Source organism: Centropristis striata, chromosome 4 (assembly GCF_030273125.1).
Source record: "Centropristis striata isolate RG_2023a ecotype Rhode Island chromosome 4, C.striata_1.0, whole genome shotgun sequence".
NCBI classification, from domain to species: Eukaryota; Metazoa; Chordata; class Actinopteri; order Perciformes; family Serranidae; genus Centropristis; species Centropristis striata.
Window position 1 is genome coordinate 26349534 of NC_081520.1, and position 17778 is coordinate 26367311.

Sequence of the window (17778 nt, forward strand, 5' to 3'; positions counted from 1 at the left end):
TGGCACGGTATTGGAAAGTGTCATATTTGATGGAATGCAGCAGAAGGATGAAATTCCATTTCTTGGAAATTAGCAGGCCAGTCCCACCTCCTGGCCCAGAAGGACGGGGGGTGTGGGAGAGTGCAGCAGGGGTGGCTGTGTTCTCAGGTTTGACCAAGGTCTCAGTGAGAGCAAGGAGCTGAAGAGAAATGTGGTTGGTGTAAGCCGTTATAAAATCGCTTTTGTTTACTGCAGATTGGCAGTTCCACAGGACCATGGAGAAGGAGGTGACACTGTGTGAGAATTGTTTTAGTGGCTTAAGGTTAGTTAGATTTCTGCACCTTTTGGCAAGATGTTTTTTGTGTGGACCGGAGACAACAACAGGAATGGAGTGGCACATATTGTACGACTATGGAGGGAATAGAACTTGCACAGGTAAACTTTCTCATTTTAGCCTCGTCCGTCTTAGGATGGCTGCCGCTACTGCTTCAGGAAACGCCCCTGTTGTTATAGTGTGATTGGAATTAAATGCATCTGTTCTCACATTCAGGCTGATTGTGACAAACCCCTACGTGCGTGGAGGGGCGAAGACCCGTTCAACGCTGCTTGCATCTTTGATTTATTTTCTAATTGTTTTAATATAATCTAGAATTATTTTGAAGCTATTAACCAGAAGTGGGACTGTACTATTGTGTCTATCTTGACTGTAGTTCCTCACTGTGACCACAAGAGGGCAGCACCAACACATCTCCAGATCAGAAAACATACTTCTAAACTTTTTTCCGTTTTTACCAATTTTGGTGTTGAGAATTATTACAAAACATATTTATGCATTCTGATATTAACAAAAATAATGTTAAAAAGAAAAGAAAAAACACTGTAAAGCAAGGAATTTATTATAGTTATTTGACTTATTGCAGTTCATCTCTGTGACCACAAAAGGGCACTCATGAGAAGAAATAAACTAATTTCGGTTTAGTTCTTATAGTCTTAAAAGTTTTGATTAGTTTCAGTATTAGTATCAGCTTCTTTCAAAAATACATAACAATGGGGGCATTTTCAGGTGCTATATTTAAGAAAATATGTATTACAATTCAAACACAACATTTTGTGGGTCCCAGTTCACCGTTTCACCACATTCAGAGCTCGGTATGAACTCCGAGACGGACAGACAGACGGACCGACAAACAGGCAGACCGACAAACAGGCAGTCAGACAGGTGGACCTTTGAGGAGAAAAAGGTAGGCTTTATGTTCAGTCAGAGTATCACCTGTGTTAAACTGTGCATGATATTGTTAAAATGCTTCAATTATTGATTTGTTTCAGTCCAAAATTGCGGTTGTCCACATTTCTAACGATCTAAAAACGCTACTGGTATTTGTTGATGCTATTTCTATAGTTAGGCTACATACTAAACATCCAAAAGTGACTTTTTTAAGCTAATGTTATCCATGTAATCACCATCATTAAAGTCACGTTAATTAGCTTGTGCCAGATTGCACATGCGATAACAGCTGCTTGAATTGATCTAAACAAACATTTTCGTGTGAATTAAAGTGCTTTTTTTTCGCGTACATAATTTGTATTTAAAATTATTTTGAAGGTATTGGTCGAAAGTGTAATACTATGCTGTCATGTCTGACTTGACGCTTCATGACGTGATGTAGTTCCTCACTCTGACCATCGGAGGGCAGTAAACACACGTTTCCACATGATAGCTTGATCTCCAGGCAAGAAAACTATTAATTAAACAACACAATACAATGTTTCAAATATCGATGTAACTGATTGCAATGGAAACTATCTCAAAATATTAATATCAATTAATAATATTAACTGCTAAATCAACTAATTTATTACTGTGATGCAGTTCTTCAAAGTGGCCACCAGATGGCAGCGCCACTAGTGTGAAGTCAGAAACAAGACAGTACATACAACGTTTTAACTTCCGGTGAACTTTCAAAATAACACTTTCAACTATAACAACGTAAAATAGATTTTTCTGCATAGTGGGTAAAAAATTATTATAAAAATCTCCTTACAACAAAAAGAAAACATAGTAACAATAATAAAACTAATAATGTAAACAGAAAATCACACAGAGGACTTAATATTATAAAATGTAATTGTGTGTGTGCGTATATATATATATATATATATATATATATATATATATATATATATATATATAATGTATATTGTATTGATATATTTCTTTGTTTTTCATTGTTTATTTTCTATACATTGTTTTATTGTATAGAGATTTTTTTTTTAAAAATGCTGCCTTCCTTAAATAATAAATGTATGTTTTGTATTGTAAATGATGAATGTAAAATGGGAAAATGATTTAATTGCTGTTTTTTTATCACATCACAACATATTTATTTATAATTTCTCTTTTTTGATCAAAAACTAGTATAAACATAATCTTAATTCTTCAACAGAATTATGCCTCTTCTTTTAACCCTTTTAGGGGTATTTATTCTTCTTCAGGTCCACAGATATTTGTAGAATTTTATCCCGCAATGTATTGAGTATCCTGATTACATATTGAATTGTGAGTTACTCTGTGATTTCCGCCCTTAACATCATGTTACGACTCTGCGTCTGAGATTTCCCACTGACTACTGAATGCACCACAAGCTTTGTTTATTATAAGTTTGTACCTCAGCAATCTAGTGGACTTTAAGACCCACCCTAGCCTAGTGTGTGTGTGTGTGTGTGTGTGTGTGTGTGTTGGGCGGGGTTGATGATGCATTGAGAAAGAACTTGGATCTTTTTGCTCAACCAGTTTTTGGACTCTGGCGGTAGGAGTGTCCTCCTGCCTGAATAGCTGCCTCTCTCTCTCTCTCTCTCTCTCTCTATCTATCTCTCTCGCTGTCTCCTTCAGTGTGCCTTTACCTCTCTCGCCGACTCCCTGCCAGCCTCTCCTCTCCTCAGCAGAAACACAAAGTCTCAGTAAGTAGGAAAGAACACTCTCGTCTCCCTTGTTTTCACTGTGTTTTAAGTGTAAATGCAGATCTGAGGTGTGTTTAGTGAACTGATAGTCGTGTGTGTGTGTTGCGTGTGTGTTGTTTTTATGAAGTGTGTGTTTGCTTTTTGTGTTTTCTGTGTGTGTGTGTGTGTGTGTGTGTGTGTGTGTGTGTGTGTGTGTGTGTGTTTGTGCTGAAACCTGACACTAAGTGGATGAAGTAAAGTTGAGAGTTTACATGTTGTGTTGTTAAAATAATATCACAGTGAAAAATAATGCAGCGCTGCATTCACAGTTTAACTTGAGTTCAAACAAACCAGGAGTGGCAGTTATTTTTATTTTTATTATACAGTAATGTTTAAATGTGCAGCTGAGTCAGAAAACTTCACTGTCAGAAAGGAAAAATATAAGTTCTGCAATCAACTTTTACTGATTTAAGTATTTAAGTTTTCATAGTAAAAGTATGAATTATGAGAAATGTCTTCTTAATAATCTGTTAAATTAATGGATCTGTAATAATGATGCATTGTTGTTGTTGACTTTATACTAGAGCTGCAAACAAGGCAATTAATAAGAAAATTATTTTGTTACCATTTTTACAACTGATTGATTGTTCTTTTTAAAATGTGAGAATTTTTTGTCATATTTTAGTCATTTTATTGTAATGCTTTATTTTGATTTTATTAAACTTAATATTTTACTTAAATATTGTGATAGGCCGTTTTTACTGTTGTATTTTTTATATATTACTGTTTTTTATAGACTAAATAATTGATTGAATAATCAAATTCACTGTAACAAAACATATGTTTTTGATGTAAAATATTAATCTTCTAACTGCAGCTATAAAATATTTTCAGAAGTGCAATATTCTTCTCTGTTAATTACAGTTTATTTTGATATTATTTTTATTTTAAATATTTCAGATGTGCAAAGTTTTAAAATCATTTCATATTTTCCATCTTTTTATTTCTAAAGGAAGTCTTAACAGTTTTAAGTATTTCATTTCAGCACTTCGTGTGTGTTTTCTCTTCAATCTGGAGATTTTATTCATAATCAACGATCATGTCGGTCAAATATTGTTTAAAAAAGATCAGATTTTATTCTTTAAACTGTACTGTTGTGCAGCTGTAAATGATGCTTTAAACTAGATTTCACTATTTATTGCTGATGTTTTTCTCTCTTTCATCCTCAGATAGACGTCAAAATGTTTTTAGCTCAGAATTTAATCTCAGGCATCATCAAAGCCGTAACGTGAGTACACCCACATTCTTAATGCTAAGCTAGGCTAACCTGCTCACAGCTCTCTGACTCTTTGTTGCTTCTCGTCCTGCAGAGACATCGACCCCAAAGACTTCATGTCTTCCGACCCTGTAAGTCCCCGACAGGACACACTGAATCACTTATCATCCCAGTTCTGACTTTTAAACCTCTCATTGCACATTTGATCGTTATTGTGTTGGTAGCTGTAAAGGAACAATTGTTGAGTTTTGACATCTAGTTTTCCAGTTGACAGAAGATCAGAGCCTTAAATTATCAAACTGATGAATGTAAAAAATAAATAAAAACTCAAGAATGAAAGCTAGTTTAGAAATGCTGCAGCAGAAACCAGAACAGTGCCATTTCAGCTGATTATTTGCATTTAATTTCAAGTTTAATAAGCTGTGCCACTATTCTTATGCTTTTATTAACTCAAATGGATTTTGTTTGCCGTCACTTTACTTGCATTTTCTCTGTCACACGAAACATTTGAAGCTGATCACCAGATATTATCTCCATCCTGAAGTCGTTATTATTAATATATTATTGCGATTTTAATCGTTTTGCAATATGCAATAACAAATATTGCAATGCATAATATCAACTCTTTTTACTTAGCAATTCTTGAAACAGTTTCTGTGGATTGGAAATATTTTCTGAAAGCCAATTACGTTTATTTTATTTTGAAGAGAACACAATGGAAACAGGAAGAAGTCTGACATCATTCTGAGATCCCAAATTATACGGGAAATGCTTTCATGTTGCCTGAAACTGTGAAATAAATTAACTCATTACTGACTCTCAGGTTTCTCCCATTGGAAGATTTCATAAGCAAACAAACAGTAAACGTCTAAATGCAGTTAGACTGAGGAATGTGAGACCTAACAGAAGCTCTTTGTGTGTGTGTGTGTGTGTGTGTGTGTGTGTGTGCAGCCTCCTCCTCGCAGACCTCTTAACTTCGCTGAAGCTCACGAGAACGATGAGGAGAAACAGTTTCGGAAAGTTTTCCATCAGCTGGCTGGAGATGTGAGTCTAAAATAATTATTATACATGAACCTTGTCTGTCTTAACATTTCACTCACAATTACACAGTTTCTATCTGTCATCTTGGGTGTTTTAACTCTCTTAAACCCCCTTGAAAATTACACAAAATCCAGCATCTATCGTAGAAAGAACCTGTTTAAAAAAAGACATTATCATCAGAATTGAACTTTCCGACGGTCTTTGAACAGATCATCAGTTATGAAAGTTTCCATTATTTGTGTTAGAATCTCTTTATTATACATATGTCATTTAAAATAAAGCATTTGCACCAACCAGATCCTGTTAAAAACATTAAATTCTACATCATTGATTCTGCTGAGACCAACGGTCATGTGACAAATATTCACTGAAAATCTGTTTACACAGAGTAGAGAGGAGAGGACAGGAGAGGCCGTTTACACAGAGCAGAGAGGAGAGGACAGGAGAGGCTGGAAACATGACAATACTACAATATATGGAGAAAACTTTCCTTTTTTTTCATTCTAACTGTGTTATTCTGCACAAAGACATGTTTGAGTTGTTCTGATTGTGCTGATTCCACAGACCTGCAGGACTTATATATTTATTTAGATTTCATATATTTCACTGAAACAGGAGGACACAGAGAGGAGAATCTCATTGGGGTTCAGAGGGTTAATGGAGACTAACTTCAGGTTCGTCTGGTGCTGGTTTACAGTGTGAGAGTCACATGACTGCAGCCTCACAACAAACCACAGAGACTTTCCTGTAATTACAGAATAATGAGCTGTTTACATCCGTCTCCCTACAGCCAAGACACAAGCAATTTATAGCAGCACGGAGGTTACATTTTATAAGTTATTTATAACTAATAGAAGGTGAATCTGCAGTCTGAACTTTAGACTTTAACTGACTTTAAATAATCTGTTTTAATCAATATAAAACCAAACGCTCCTGTTGGGAAGATTTAGATCCCTGTTATACATTCAGATCTGAATTCTCTATCACATAATAATCACAGCTGAGCTTCCACCCTCAACAGAAGAGAAGTTATTGTTTATTGTTTCATTTGAGCAACTTTTGAAATCCAGAAGACTTGAAATGATCCATGACTCACAAAATCTGAATATAATTTTACGTGTCAGAAGGCTTTTCTTTTCTTATTAATCATCTTTTTTTCAAAACTAAACTTTCACAAGATTTATAGGTTTGCTGAAACATAACACACACAGTGTTTTAATACAATCACTATTTATCTGATCTGTGTGTCAGTCCGAGCTGAACAGAGTTTCATGTTGTTGTGTGTGTGCATACTTTACATTTCAGTGTTTTATTCTGCAGTGTGTCAGAACATCACACACCTCGTCTGCTGCCACGCCCTGATACACTATTTCTTCGACGTTAAACAGGAAGTGTGTGTGTGTGTATGTGTGTGTGTGTGTGTGTGTGTGTGTGTGTGTGTGTGGAGGCTGATCAAGGTTTAATTGCCCTGATTTTGCTGCTCAGCAGGTTTTTCATTCATCAGTTGGTGTTTCTCCTCACACACCTGTCCGTCTGCTGCCAGCCACATTCCAAACTGCTCCTCCGCCCACACGTCCTCCGTCTGCTCCGTCAGGACCGGCAGGTTCTGTCGCTTCACCTGATCCGAATCACATCAAATATTTGAGATTCCTCTGAAACAAAGGATGAAAAGTGTAAAATCTTTACTCAGCCTTCAGTTGGTTTTCTCTCATTGAAATAATTTCAAACTCGAATTTAACATAATTAACCTCGTCTTCATGAAATAAGTATTTAAAAAATACTTCCTAATAATAAATAGTTTGGACACCATACAGTAGGAAGAACTTTCATATCTTCTATAAACGGATGATTATGAAATATTAACTTTCAGAACGTTGCATTTAGAGCGTCAAAACTAAAATGTTCCTGCTTATCATGTCAGCATTTACTGTTTCAACCGCTGAAAGTAACATCCAGCTTTCTGCTGTCAGATAAACAGAAAACAGAAACTTAAAGATACAGAAGATAGTTAGTTATAAATCGATTATAAAAAGAGTTTTAATGTTCATTAAAATTTGAAATTAAATTCAAACCCTCAGGAATTTTATTGTTGCTTTGCATGTTTCCGTCCTGACCTCCAACTGGAAAACTCAAAAAGTTTTTCCTTTGTGTTTTGTGTTAGCTTCAGTCAGTGATGGACTGATCAGGAAGTATTATATTTCATCTGAACCAGTAATGTGATTTATCAGCTGGTGAAATTAAATCAGAGAGCAGAGAAACATCCCGTCACCATGGATACTTACAGCACAAAGTACATTTTACACGTGAACTGAAGATTTGGTGTCTCAGTACAATATTGATCCCACTAGTATCATGTTTAAATGATCTCTTATTGTATATTTGAAATCAGCGAGCAGCAGCAGTTCACAGTGACACTCGAGGAAATGGAGGCTGGAGGATTAAAGCAGATTTTTACACATCAGCTTCAGACACAGAGAGATAAACAGAGTCTGAGAGGAACATGGAAGCAGCAGAGTGGAGCTGAGGCGTGTTGGACTGAGACAGATCTTTCTCTGCATTCCTGCCATTGTCTGGCAGGGCGGCAGCAGCCTGCGGGGCGTTGTTCTGTCTGTGTGTGTGTGCGTGCACTTGTTTATACTGTGTGTGTCTGAGGTTTCTCTGACTCATAGAGGAGTGTGTGCACCAGTTGGACCAGAACTCAGCCGGTTTGTCTCTGGGTAGATTTTCTAAACCAACAGCAGTAATGAGGACGATGAGGAGGAGGATGAAGATGGTTGTAGTGAAGTGTCTCCACCCACCTGGCTGAGCTCCGGATGGGTGGGTCAGACTATGGTGACTTCCTGTTACTTTTTAAAGGTGCAGCCTCTGATTCTGTCACAGCAGCGCCTGATATTACTGACGCTGAGTTAGAAAACAGTGGGTTGAGAGGAAGAATGAGTTAAAGATGAAGAAGGCTGTGTCCTCTGTGGAGCAGAGATACTTTGTGGTTATTGAGGTGACTCCAGGGTTAGCTCTGGGTTTTCTGTCCTACAATGAAGTTTTACTGGAGTAAACTGCCATCGTAACTGATGCGAATCACCTAACCTGCTCCGTGATATTATAAGACCAAAGAATTGAGTCTGCACGAAGATGATGCTCCAAAATATTTTATTTAATCAATACACAGTGATGTTTCAAGCAGTTGCACTTTCTCTTCAATCTGCGTACAAATAACTCGACTTTAGACCGTCCGATTACCAATGCAGAAGCCAAAATCCATCCTGCTGCATTTGATTACCAGTCATTCATGTCTCCGTGTCTCCGTCTTCATGTCAAACAAACACCAGGAGACGTAAAAACAAGAGATGTAAAAATGACCAAAAAAGACATAAAATGACCAAAAAAGAAGTAAAATGACCAAAAAAAGACGTAAAATGACCAAAAAAAAGATGTAAAAATGACTAAAAATGACACAAAATGAAAGAAAAACCTAAAATTACCACAAAAAAAACCTAAACAAACCCAGGACTTTCCCCAGGAGACCTAAAACAATAAGGATGTAAAATGACCCAAATAACCCCACAAAACGACCAGAAAATATGTAAAAATTACCAAAACCGACACATGACCAAAAAGATTTGAACTTACCCCAAAAAGCATGTGATTCAAATATCTTTTAACTTCCTGTATCACGCTTTTACTGAACTATGTCACTTCCAGTAGTCAAGTTGTCCTCCTAACTACTTCACTTCCAGCATTTACATCATTTATTTCCTCTTCAAACTGTCTTTTAGAGCCTAAACAGGAACTGTTTGGCCCTAACTTTAGAGAAGTGCTGACGGAGCACAAATTCAACCAAACTGCAGCTTTTTGTTCCAGCAGTGAACCTTACCATGTCCTGCAGCCGCTAGGGAGTTGCTGTTCGAAACTCTGTGTATCATATGCAGCAGAACTGGATTTTGGCATCTGCATTGCACGTAATATGAAAGTGTGAAGTCTTGGTATTTGTAGTTTACCTTTTCCCAACAGATTTTATATCTTCTTCTGTCCAGCAGCTTCATCTGCATGTGTGTGACGTCTATGTTGACTTTTTGTAGTGATATTAATAGATGCATTCACACACTAAGTGATTTTGTTTTTGCCAGTATTCCTTCCTGCGTTAAGAAGCTGTAATTCTGTTACTTTTCGTCTGAATTATGTGTTTAACTTCCTAGTGTTTGTCTCATTCTGCTCTTCATTGTTGAAAGAAAGTTCTCTGTGTTTGCGGTTGGTCATTTGTTGCAAACACATGCAACACACTAACTCTGCCTAACTGACTGAGTTGATAACAAGTGTCGTAGGACCTCCTGAAAGCATTTGTTAGGTTCTTGGTGATGTCAGATAATGAAAACACAGCCAGGGTGTGTTGGACTCGCTTCACAGTACACGGCTGACTAGATACACCACCTACTAACCAGAAATGTTGAGATTGTTCTTCATGTTAAAATCACAACGTTTTGGACAAGATATAAAAGCGTAATCTCAATAAAACAGACAGTTTGTTGTGTTGGCACCATGAAATCTCGCCCTGATCATGTGGAAACACTCATAGCCTCTGGCCTTCATACCTCGGCTGCATTCATATTAATCTACATGAATATGCCTATTAAAGTTAGAAACGAGTTAAAGAATAAGATGACGTTTCTGTGAGAGAAGCCTGTGGTGTTTTGCTTAACATTGGTTTTGCAACAGGGAAAATATTTTAAGAGTTTGTTTTTTACAGCTGTGAGTCAGAAACTGGAAAAATATCAAAGAAATAAAAGGAAACAGCTTGAGTTCAGTGAGTCACATTCAGATCAGCTGTGAGTCACTTTGTTTGTGGGGCTTCCTCTGTGGAAAAAAGATCCTAACGTGAACACCGTGTGTGTGTGTGTGTGTGTGTGTGTGTGTGTGTGTGTGTGTGTGTGTGTCAGTGGTGGAAGAAGTATTCAGATCCCTTACTGCAGGAAAAGTACTAATACCACACTGTGAAATGACTCCAGTAGTCCTGCATTAAAACATACTGAAGTAAAAGTATAAAAGACCCACTGAGATTGTTAAGTATATTCTAAATATATTATATGTTAGATTATTTGTATTGATGCATTTATGTAAGCAGTGTTTTAATTTTGTAAAGGTAGGATAATTTACATTTGCATTTAGTCATTTAGCAGACGCTTTTATCCAAAGCAGCATACAGGAAGTTAATATACTTTTATGTGGTTTGATTTAACAAAATGTCTAAACACTATGTATCATGTCTTTTATGTTAAATCTTGACCCGACAAGTAAATAAAGCAGTCAGCTAAATGTAGGGGAGTAAAAAGTACTCAAGTAAAGTACAAGTACAGTAGTTGGGTAAATTAACTTAGTTACATTCCACCACGTGTGTGTGTGTGTGTGTGTGTGTGTGTGTGGCCATGCTTATGTGTGACCAAGACAGATATTTAAGGGTCATGCTCGTGAGGATTCACTGCTGTGTCAGATACATTGTGGATTAGCATATTAGCATGCTAACATTTGCTCATTAGCACAAAATACCAATTTGTGTTTTACAGGACATGGAGGTGAGCCCCCCTGAGCTGATGAACATCCTCAACAGAATCGTTGCCAAACGTGAGTCTGCTCAATGTTTCTCTGATATGTGAAATCATTTTTGTACAGAGAGAAAAAACTACGACCTAGCATCATTTCTTGACGTTTTTTTTTCCGTTCTCACAGCACACAATCATCACTGAAATATTAACTGAATTGGTTAATGTTTGTTTTTCAGACGGCGGCCTGAAGACTGACGGCTTCAGTATCGAGTCCTGCAGGAGCATGGTCGCTGTCATGGATGTATCCTTTCAACAGAAATGCTCATGATTATATATATATATGTATACATGGAACATTAACCTCTTGAAACCCATATCTAGGGTTAGGGGAAGGGGAAGAGTTAGACCAAAAAAAGGGCCAAAATGCACGAACGAGGCTTCATTTGAGAGGTAACATCTTGTAGTTTCTGCAGTTTTGCTTGTTCAGCATGTGGCTAAAACAACCGAAGAAAAAAAACCTACTTTACCGTACCCCGACTATATTGTCTTTGTACAGTTTTCAATTGTATTTAAGTCACAAAGGTTTAGCTTATTATCACATTATTTCTTATTTATATTTTAGACAGCATGCCAACGTTTTGGGACTCAGATTTGTCGAAGTCGTATAATATCAGAATATATCAGGATCACAAGCAGCAGTATTAGGAGCAGTGACAGCAGGTGTTGTAGTACCGGCAGGACAAGTAGTAGAAGTATGTTTTGTAGTAGTAAGTAATTACTACTCTTGATGGATGATGCAACGTAATGTTACGTACGTCCACCTTCAGGCGGGCGGGAGGGATGGAGGATCAAACCACCTTAAGAGAGTGTTTTTGATGCCTAAACCTAGTTGCCCATGGAGTCTCTTTGAGAGGAACTGCCTGCTGGGGAACACAATTTTTTTTTATCCCCAGTTTTTTTTCTGTTTGCATCAGTGCTGCCAATAGGAACTCTAAAGTGATGTAAGCATCGAAAACATCGAAAGTTACTGGTAATGCTCAAAGAACTCAAAGAATGTAAAAGAAGAAATAAGCAGGAAAAGGCTAAAAAAAAAAAAAAAAGAATTACAATAGTTCCTGTAGTTTTTGCAGTGAGAACAACAACTATGAAGAAGTTCCTCCGGTCCATAAGCACCTGACAACAGGTGTAGAACCATGAATGTGATGCACTTTACACCAGCTGTTAGAAACAGTGAACGTCACATCACATTTCATAGGATATCCTACAAATCACGCTGCAAACTATCTCACAGGAAATCATACAAACCCCCTTAATGAGAAGTATTACTGTCGTCTGTTCTGTATGTATTGTGTTTGACCTTTGACCCCGACCTCTTCAGAGTGACAGCACAGGAAAACTGGGCTTCCATGAGTTCAAATACCTGTGGAACAACATCAAGAGATGGCAGGTCAGTCCACTGCTGCTGGAAATGTTCAACCGTTTAAAGGAAAAAAATCTTTTTTAAGCTCTTTTATAATATTCCTCCTGAGGTTTGGCTGCGTTCAGGCTTCAGTTCCCTGTGACAGTTGACAGATATATGAAGTCATCAGTATCTTGTAAAAACAAGTTTGTGTTGTTTATATGCATTGTTTATTTGTTTATTGTCTCCAGGGCAGCTATTTAAAATATGATGCAGATGGTTCAGGTACGATCTGTGCTGACGAGCTGCCAAAAGCCTTTAAAGCTGCAGGTGAGGAACTCTGTGTGTGCACTGCACAAAACAAGATAAAAACACTAAATCTGAGGGAAATTATCTTGCTGCATGGACAGATCATTTCACTTGACAAGATTTCTGAAATTAAGATTGTTGAATCTAGAAATAAGTATTTTGAATGCTTAAAATAAGAAATTAACTCTTAAAACAAGAAAAGTTATGTAACACTTGGTAAGAAACAAATAATTTGCTCGGGCCAGTTCATCGCTGCTTGCAGCTTTAATTCATCTTGTTTTAAAAGTTATTTTTTATTTTAAGCTTACAACATGCTTATTTCTAGATGTATTAATCTTAATTTAAGAAATCTTGTCAAGTGAAATTATCTGTCCATGCAGCAAGATCATTTCCCTCAGATTTAGTGTTTTTATCTTGTTTTTAGACACACCTTTTTTGCAGTGTGTGTGTGTGTGTGTGTGTGTGTGTGTGTGTGTATGGAGTGTAAGGTCTAAAGCTGATTGTGTTTGCAGGTTTCCCTCTCAATGACCAGCTCTACAAGCTGATAGTCCGTCGCTACAGCGACGAACACGGGAGCATGGACTTTGACAATTTCATTGGCTGCCTGGTGCGACTGGACGCCATGTGCAGTGAGTGTCTCTCTCTCTCTCTCTCTCTCTCTCTCTCTCTCTCTCTCTCTCTCTCTCTCTCTCTCTGTCTCTCTCTCTGTCTCTCTCTCTCTGTCTCTGCTCTCTGTTTTTTATACGTGCATCAAATAATATTCTGACTGTGTCCTGCATCATTTTATACAAACTTCAAAACAAAACATTCACCTTTTTAACCTCCAGAATATTTTCTTTTTTTTATAATTTAACTAATAAACACATTCTCTCTCTTTTTTGTTTATTAAGCATCAAAAGGAAAAGGGGGAGAAAATGAAAACATTTCTAAACATTTAGATAAACTACAAAAGAAAAAAGAAAAGAGCATGCACCCGGGGCCCTCATGTATCAAAGAGTGCGTAGCTTTCATACTGAAAGATGGCGTACTCCCAAAACTAGAAAAGTACGTACGCAAACTCACCTCCACATGTATCAAACTGTGCTTACGCCAGGTTCTGCTCACCTGTCTGTGATACATCCCAACCAGCGTGGAACTGAGCGCACATGCACGAACCACCAGACACGCCCTGGCTCCTCCCCAAAATGAATATGCAGATGACACGCAAATGACTATAAATCGTCGGCATGCCCGCTGATTATCAACAAAACAACGGCAAATCAACTTACTGCCACTGCGCGAGGTGGACGTGGTGATCTCCGGGGTGGAGGCAGGAAAAATGAGCTTTTTGTTGCCTCAAGTCTGGAATCAGCAACAAGATGTCACTGTTGCTGTTAACGCAGCTGGATCAGAGACCCGCACCATGGCAGAAGGCATATCATTACATAAGTAAGCAGCAGCACGCAGGTGAAGTCTAAAATATGATAATAGATGAAAAAAAATCATCTATCCCCTCATATTCGGAACGGGTTATTGATGGTGGAAAATGGCATTTTCCCTTCATTTTCCGAGAGCTATAAACTGTAAACACAAAGCCAGTTGTGTGTAGTATGAGTTTAGCCATGAAACACGTTTTAATTAGAGCATAAAAGACAGTAGTTTCCACCAAACAAAAGTTTGCGGTGCCACCACACATTCTCACAGCACCTCGACAGGTTGCGGAGTGGTCCGCACATTCTCACAGCAAGTTTACTTTTCATACATGTGGCGTGTGGGGGAAAAACAGCGTACGCAATGTTTTTGTGCGTACGCAGCGTTGATACATGAGGCCCCAGATCTTTCGATCTTTTAATCCTCTCATGTCCATTTGAATTGCAATTATAAATGAGGGAAAGGGAAATACAAATAAATGAGCAAATAAATAGATCAAAATAAATAAAATAGTAGGTACATCAGCAGCAAGCACCTTAATTCTAGTGAAAAATATTTAGAAGAAATGTGTTTACCCTTTAGGGTTTGTAAAAGTTGTTGTCGTTGTTATAATAAAAAGATGTAAACATAATCAAAATTATATTTTCCTTTTTAGTAATATGTACTGTATATGCCTAAGTGTCTATTTCTGATCAAAAACTTTTAGCAAAGTAACTGGGAGGAATGGTCCTATCCTCAGAAATATTTCAAATAAGTTTAGGACAAATACCATTTTATAAATCTTAAATTTTATCTTTTAATGTTTGTATATCAAAAGATGTGAATGTTAAAATGAAACGTCCAAAGAAATAAAATAATTGTACCGGCGGTTTTCTGATAGAGACAGTATCAACGTTGTTTTGTTTTGTTGCATCATATCATATCATATAAATAGCCGGGGCGGCTGTGGCTCAGTTGGTAGATCGTTCGTCCAGTGATCGGAAGGTTGGTGGTTCGATCCCCGACCATGGCAGCCTACATGTCAAAGTATCCTTGAGCAAGGTACTGAACCCCAAATTGCTCCAGATGCTGCATTCATCGGTGTGTGTGAATGAATTCCCAATGGTCGCAGGTCGCACCAGTGTGCCCTGGTAGCCTCGGCCACCAGTGTGTGTGAATGGGTGAATGAGCGTTGTGTGTAGTGTAAAGCACTTTGGATAAAATGCTATATAAGTGCACCCCATTTAATATTTGGCTTGCACAACTTTCAGTTTCAACATTTTCAATTCAGTCTTTTTCACAGCGACAAGCTGCTTCAATATGTTTAATAATCAGTATTCCCTTATTAAATATTATATATGGGTATGACCGTCCTGATCAATGATGCATGTGTGTGTTTCTGTGTTCTGCAGGAGCCTTTAAGACTCTGGATAGGGACAACAAAGGCACCATCGACCTCGACATCAAGGAGGTAAACCACAGTTTAGTTTTTAGTTCAACCTGGAAAGTGAGGGACATTAATAAATGATTTTAACAGGAAATAAGCTGCCAGTTTTCTCAGCACATTTACTCAAGTACTGAACTTCAGTTCATGTTTGAAGATGAATATTGTACTTTTTTACTGCATTCATTTACTGTCCAGTGAAAACCTCAAATCTTCAGATGTGCTGATGTTCAGATTGATGTGTTCAGATCAATATTTTGACAGATATTTTGTCTCTGTGTCTCAGTGGCTTCAGCTGACAATGTATTCATGAAGCGGCGGTGGAAATACATTCATCTCATCCCTCATTCCCTGTAATTTGTGCACTGTGTTTGAAACCCCATTGTCTTCATGGTAACGGGACCAAAAAGTCACATTAGAGCTAAAGTCAAGGGAAAAATCCAACCTGGACCAAATACTGCAGTTGCACCGTGCTGCTGCTGCCAGGCGGTGGCACTACAACATCCCCTTGATACAGACTTCTATATTTTAACATTTTAAAAACCTTTGATTTTTATCAGAAACTGAATAAAGTGACACAACTGACATAAAAGTGTTTGTTGTTGTGTAAGTTCCTCTGGAGTTTCTGTGTTTCTCCAAACTGTCAGTTTCTTTCTTTACCAACTGTGGCCATCACTGCTCAAACATGCTGCCAGGTTTCTGTTTATTCCAAGTATAAAAGGGAACTTCTGGAGTTTTACTTTCAGTGTGACACAAAGTGTTTCCAGGCAGCTTCTAATTGTGAAAATGAAAAAAAAACTCCCTGGTTCTGTCTCAGGTCAACATCTTTTCGTACATATAATGTCAAATAACAGCAGTTATTTTACTATAAATTAACATCATTTTCATGTAAGGGGAGAGCATTTTTTATGTCTTATATAAACTGCATTTCCCTTATGGTGATCAATGAAGGCTTAGATTATATGGTCATATTAATATCAGAGTTGAACATATTTATCCCTACAAAGGGAAGAAAAGAGTGTGTATGGTATTTAATATTAATTACCTAATATTATTTCATGTTTTATGCCAGTTATACTATATTAATATATGGCTTACTACCAAGGTCAATAACATTTTAGCAGAATAATTTCTGTTTTTTTTTTATATTAACTTCTTACTTATGCAATACAGGCTTCTCTTCTTTCAACATATTTATATCAGATTTTAAATCGAATCCCTACAAAGGGACCAATGGTGTGTATACAGTATTTAGTATTGGGTTTATATCATGACCCAATATTATTTATGGCTATCATTGACTTAAGAAATTTTCCAATAGGCTGCGATTTTGCCCACTAATTGATTTGCTGAGTTTCTCCTCAAATGATCATAAAAAAGAAAAAAGAAGATAAACATTTAAAAATGTATATGTATAAAATAATACTAAAAATATATTAATATTTAATGAGTAAGAGCAGCCACATGCTGTGCCACGTTGGTTTTTATTTTTATTTTATTTTATGTTGAAAAAGTCAAGAGTAAATTAACCAAGTCCTGTTGAGCTCAGCAATGCCAAAACTCTCACGATATCAGGCAATTGCGACAGCGTTAGCCAAACGGTCAACAACTTGAGCTGACGTCAACAGTGATTCGCGAAATAATTTTTTCAACGCCAATGTTTCTGTTAGCTGTTAACATTTAGATTAAAAATGTAATTAAATTTAACGTGCTTTACGTTCACAACTTTCCCAACACATCCACTTCGGAGACAGGATGTGTAGGTAGTTACACCGTTTCTTAACATTAGACGTTTCTAGTAGCTTTAATTTATTGCTAACGCTAATATTCAAACTGTGTTAATATCAGTCTATGGTTAATATCCTTTTAACATTAAGCTCACTGACAGGTAAGAAAGATATTTTTGCATTTTAATGGTGAACGTGGTGTTTTAACGCTGGCATGACCTTTAAAAAAAAACCCTAATCTTTCTCTAATATCGTCACCTTGTTAAAATAATCACCAAACTCATTTTTTCAAGTTTTGCAGGAAACACAAAAAACTTCACAAAAAGTGTAACATATGACATTTATTGATAATTTCACTCAAAAAGGATGTAACAAAGGATGGCTGTTGGCACTGTGTGTAAATTATGTAAGTTAAGAGAAATAAATTACTTACGCAATTTTTTTAACATGCCTTTGTGACTTAAGCAAGATATAACTAGAAAATTTCCTCTGGGGAAATTCTGAAAGGGCCACGGGGGCTACTGCCGGTGTGTGTACACTATGATGAGATTCTTCAGAGATTTCAAACAATTAATAATAATGTTATGATAGTATATGATATACAAGGAGCACACCTACAACAAGCATTCCTTTTCAAGTGTTTATTCATACATTATTCATTTTGAAGAAGCCCCGAGCACTGGTCCCTACAGCTATTGCTGTATGGGACCAGTGCTCGGTGCGATTGCCCCGAGGCCCTAGTA

At 37.1% G+C, this 17778-nt stretch overlaps 1 protein-coding gene across 1 annotated transcript; it reads left to right on the forward strand.

The window, feature by feature from the left end:
• The first annotated feature begins 2809 nt into the window (after positions 1-2809).
• Positions 2810-15902, forward strand: capns1b (calpain, small subunit 1 b). The gene is made up of 11 exons (XM_059330413.1): positions 2810-2937; positions 4146-4204; positions 4287-4323; positions 5144-5236; positions 10789-10846; positions 11004-11068; positions 12146-12214; positions 12418-12496; positions 12988-13104; positions 15277-15335; positions 15595-15902. The coding sequence occupies exons 2-11, from the start codon at positions 4158-4160 to the stop codon at positions 15619-15621; spliced, it is 651 nt and encodes a 216-aa protein (XP_059186396.1). The 5' UTR covers positions 2810-2937; positions 4146-4157; the 3' UTR covers positions 15622-15902.
• The last annotated feature ends 1876 nt before the right edge of the window (positions 15903-17778 follow it).

What these genes read in the sequence shown, in the direction of transcription:
- capns1b (XM_059330413.1), top strand. Translation starts at nt 4,158, where the DNA reads ATGTTTTTAGCTCAGAATTTAATCTCAGGCATCATCAAAGCCGTAAC. An exon ending in ACAACATCAAGAGATGGCAG is followed by an intron (nt 12,215 to 12,417) that starts GTCAGTCCACTG and finishes TATTGTCTCCAG; the next exon opens with GGCAGCTATTTAAAATATGA. An exon ending in TCGACCTCGACATCAAGGAG is followed by an intron (nt 15,336 to 15,594) that starts GTAAACCACAGT and finishes TCTGTGTCTCAG; the next exon opens with TGGCTTCAGCTGACAATGTA.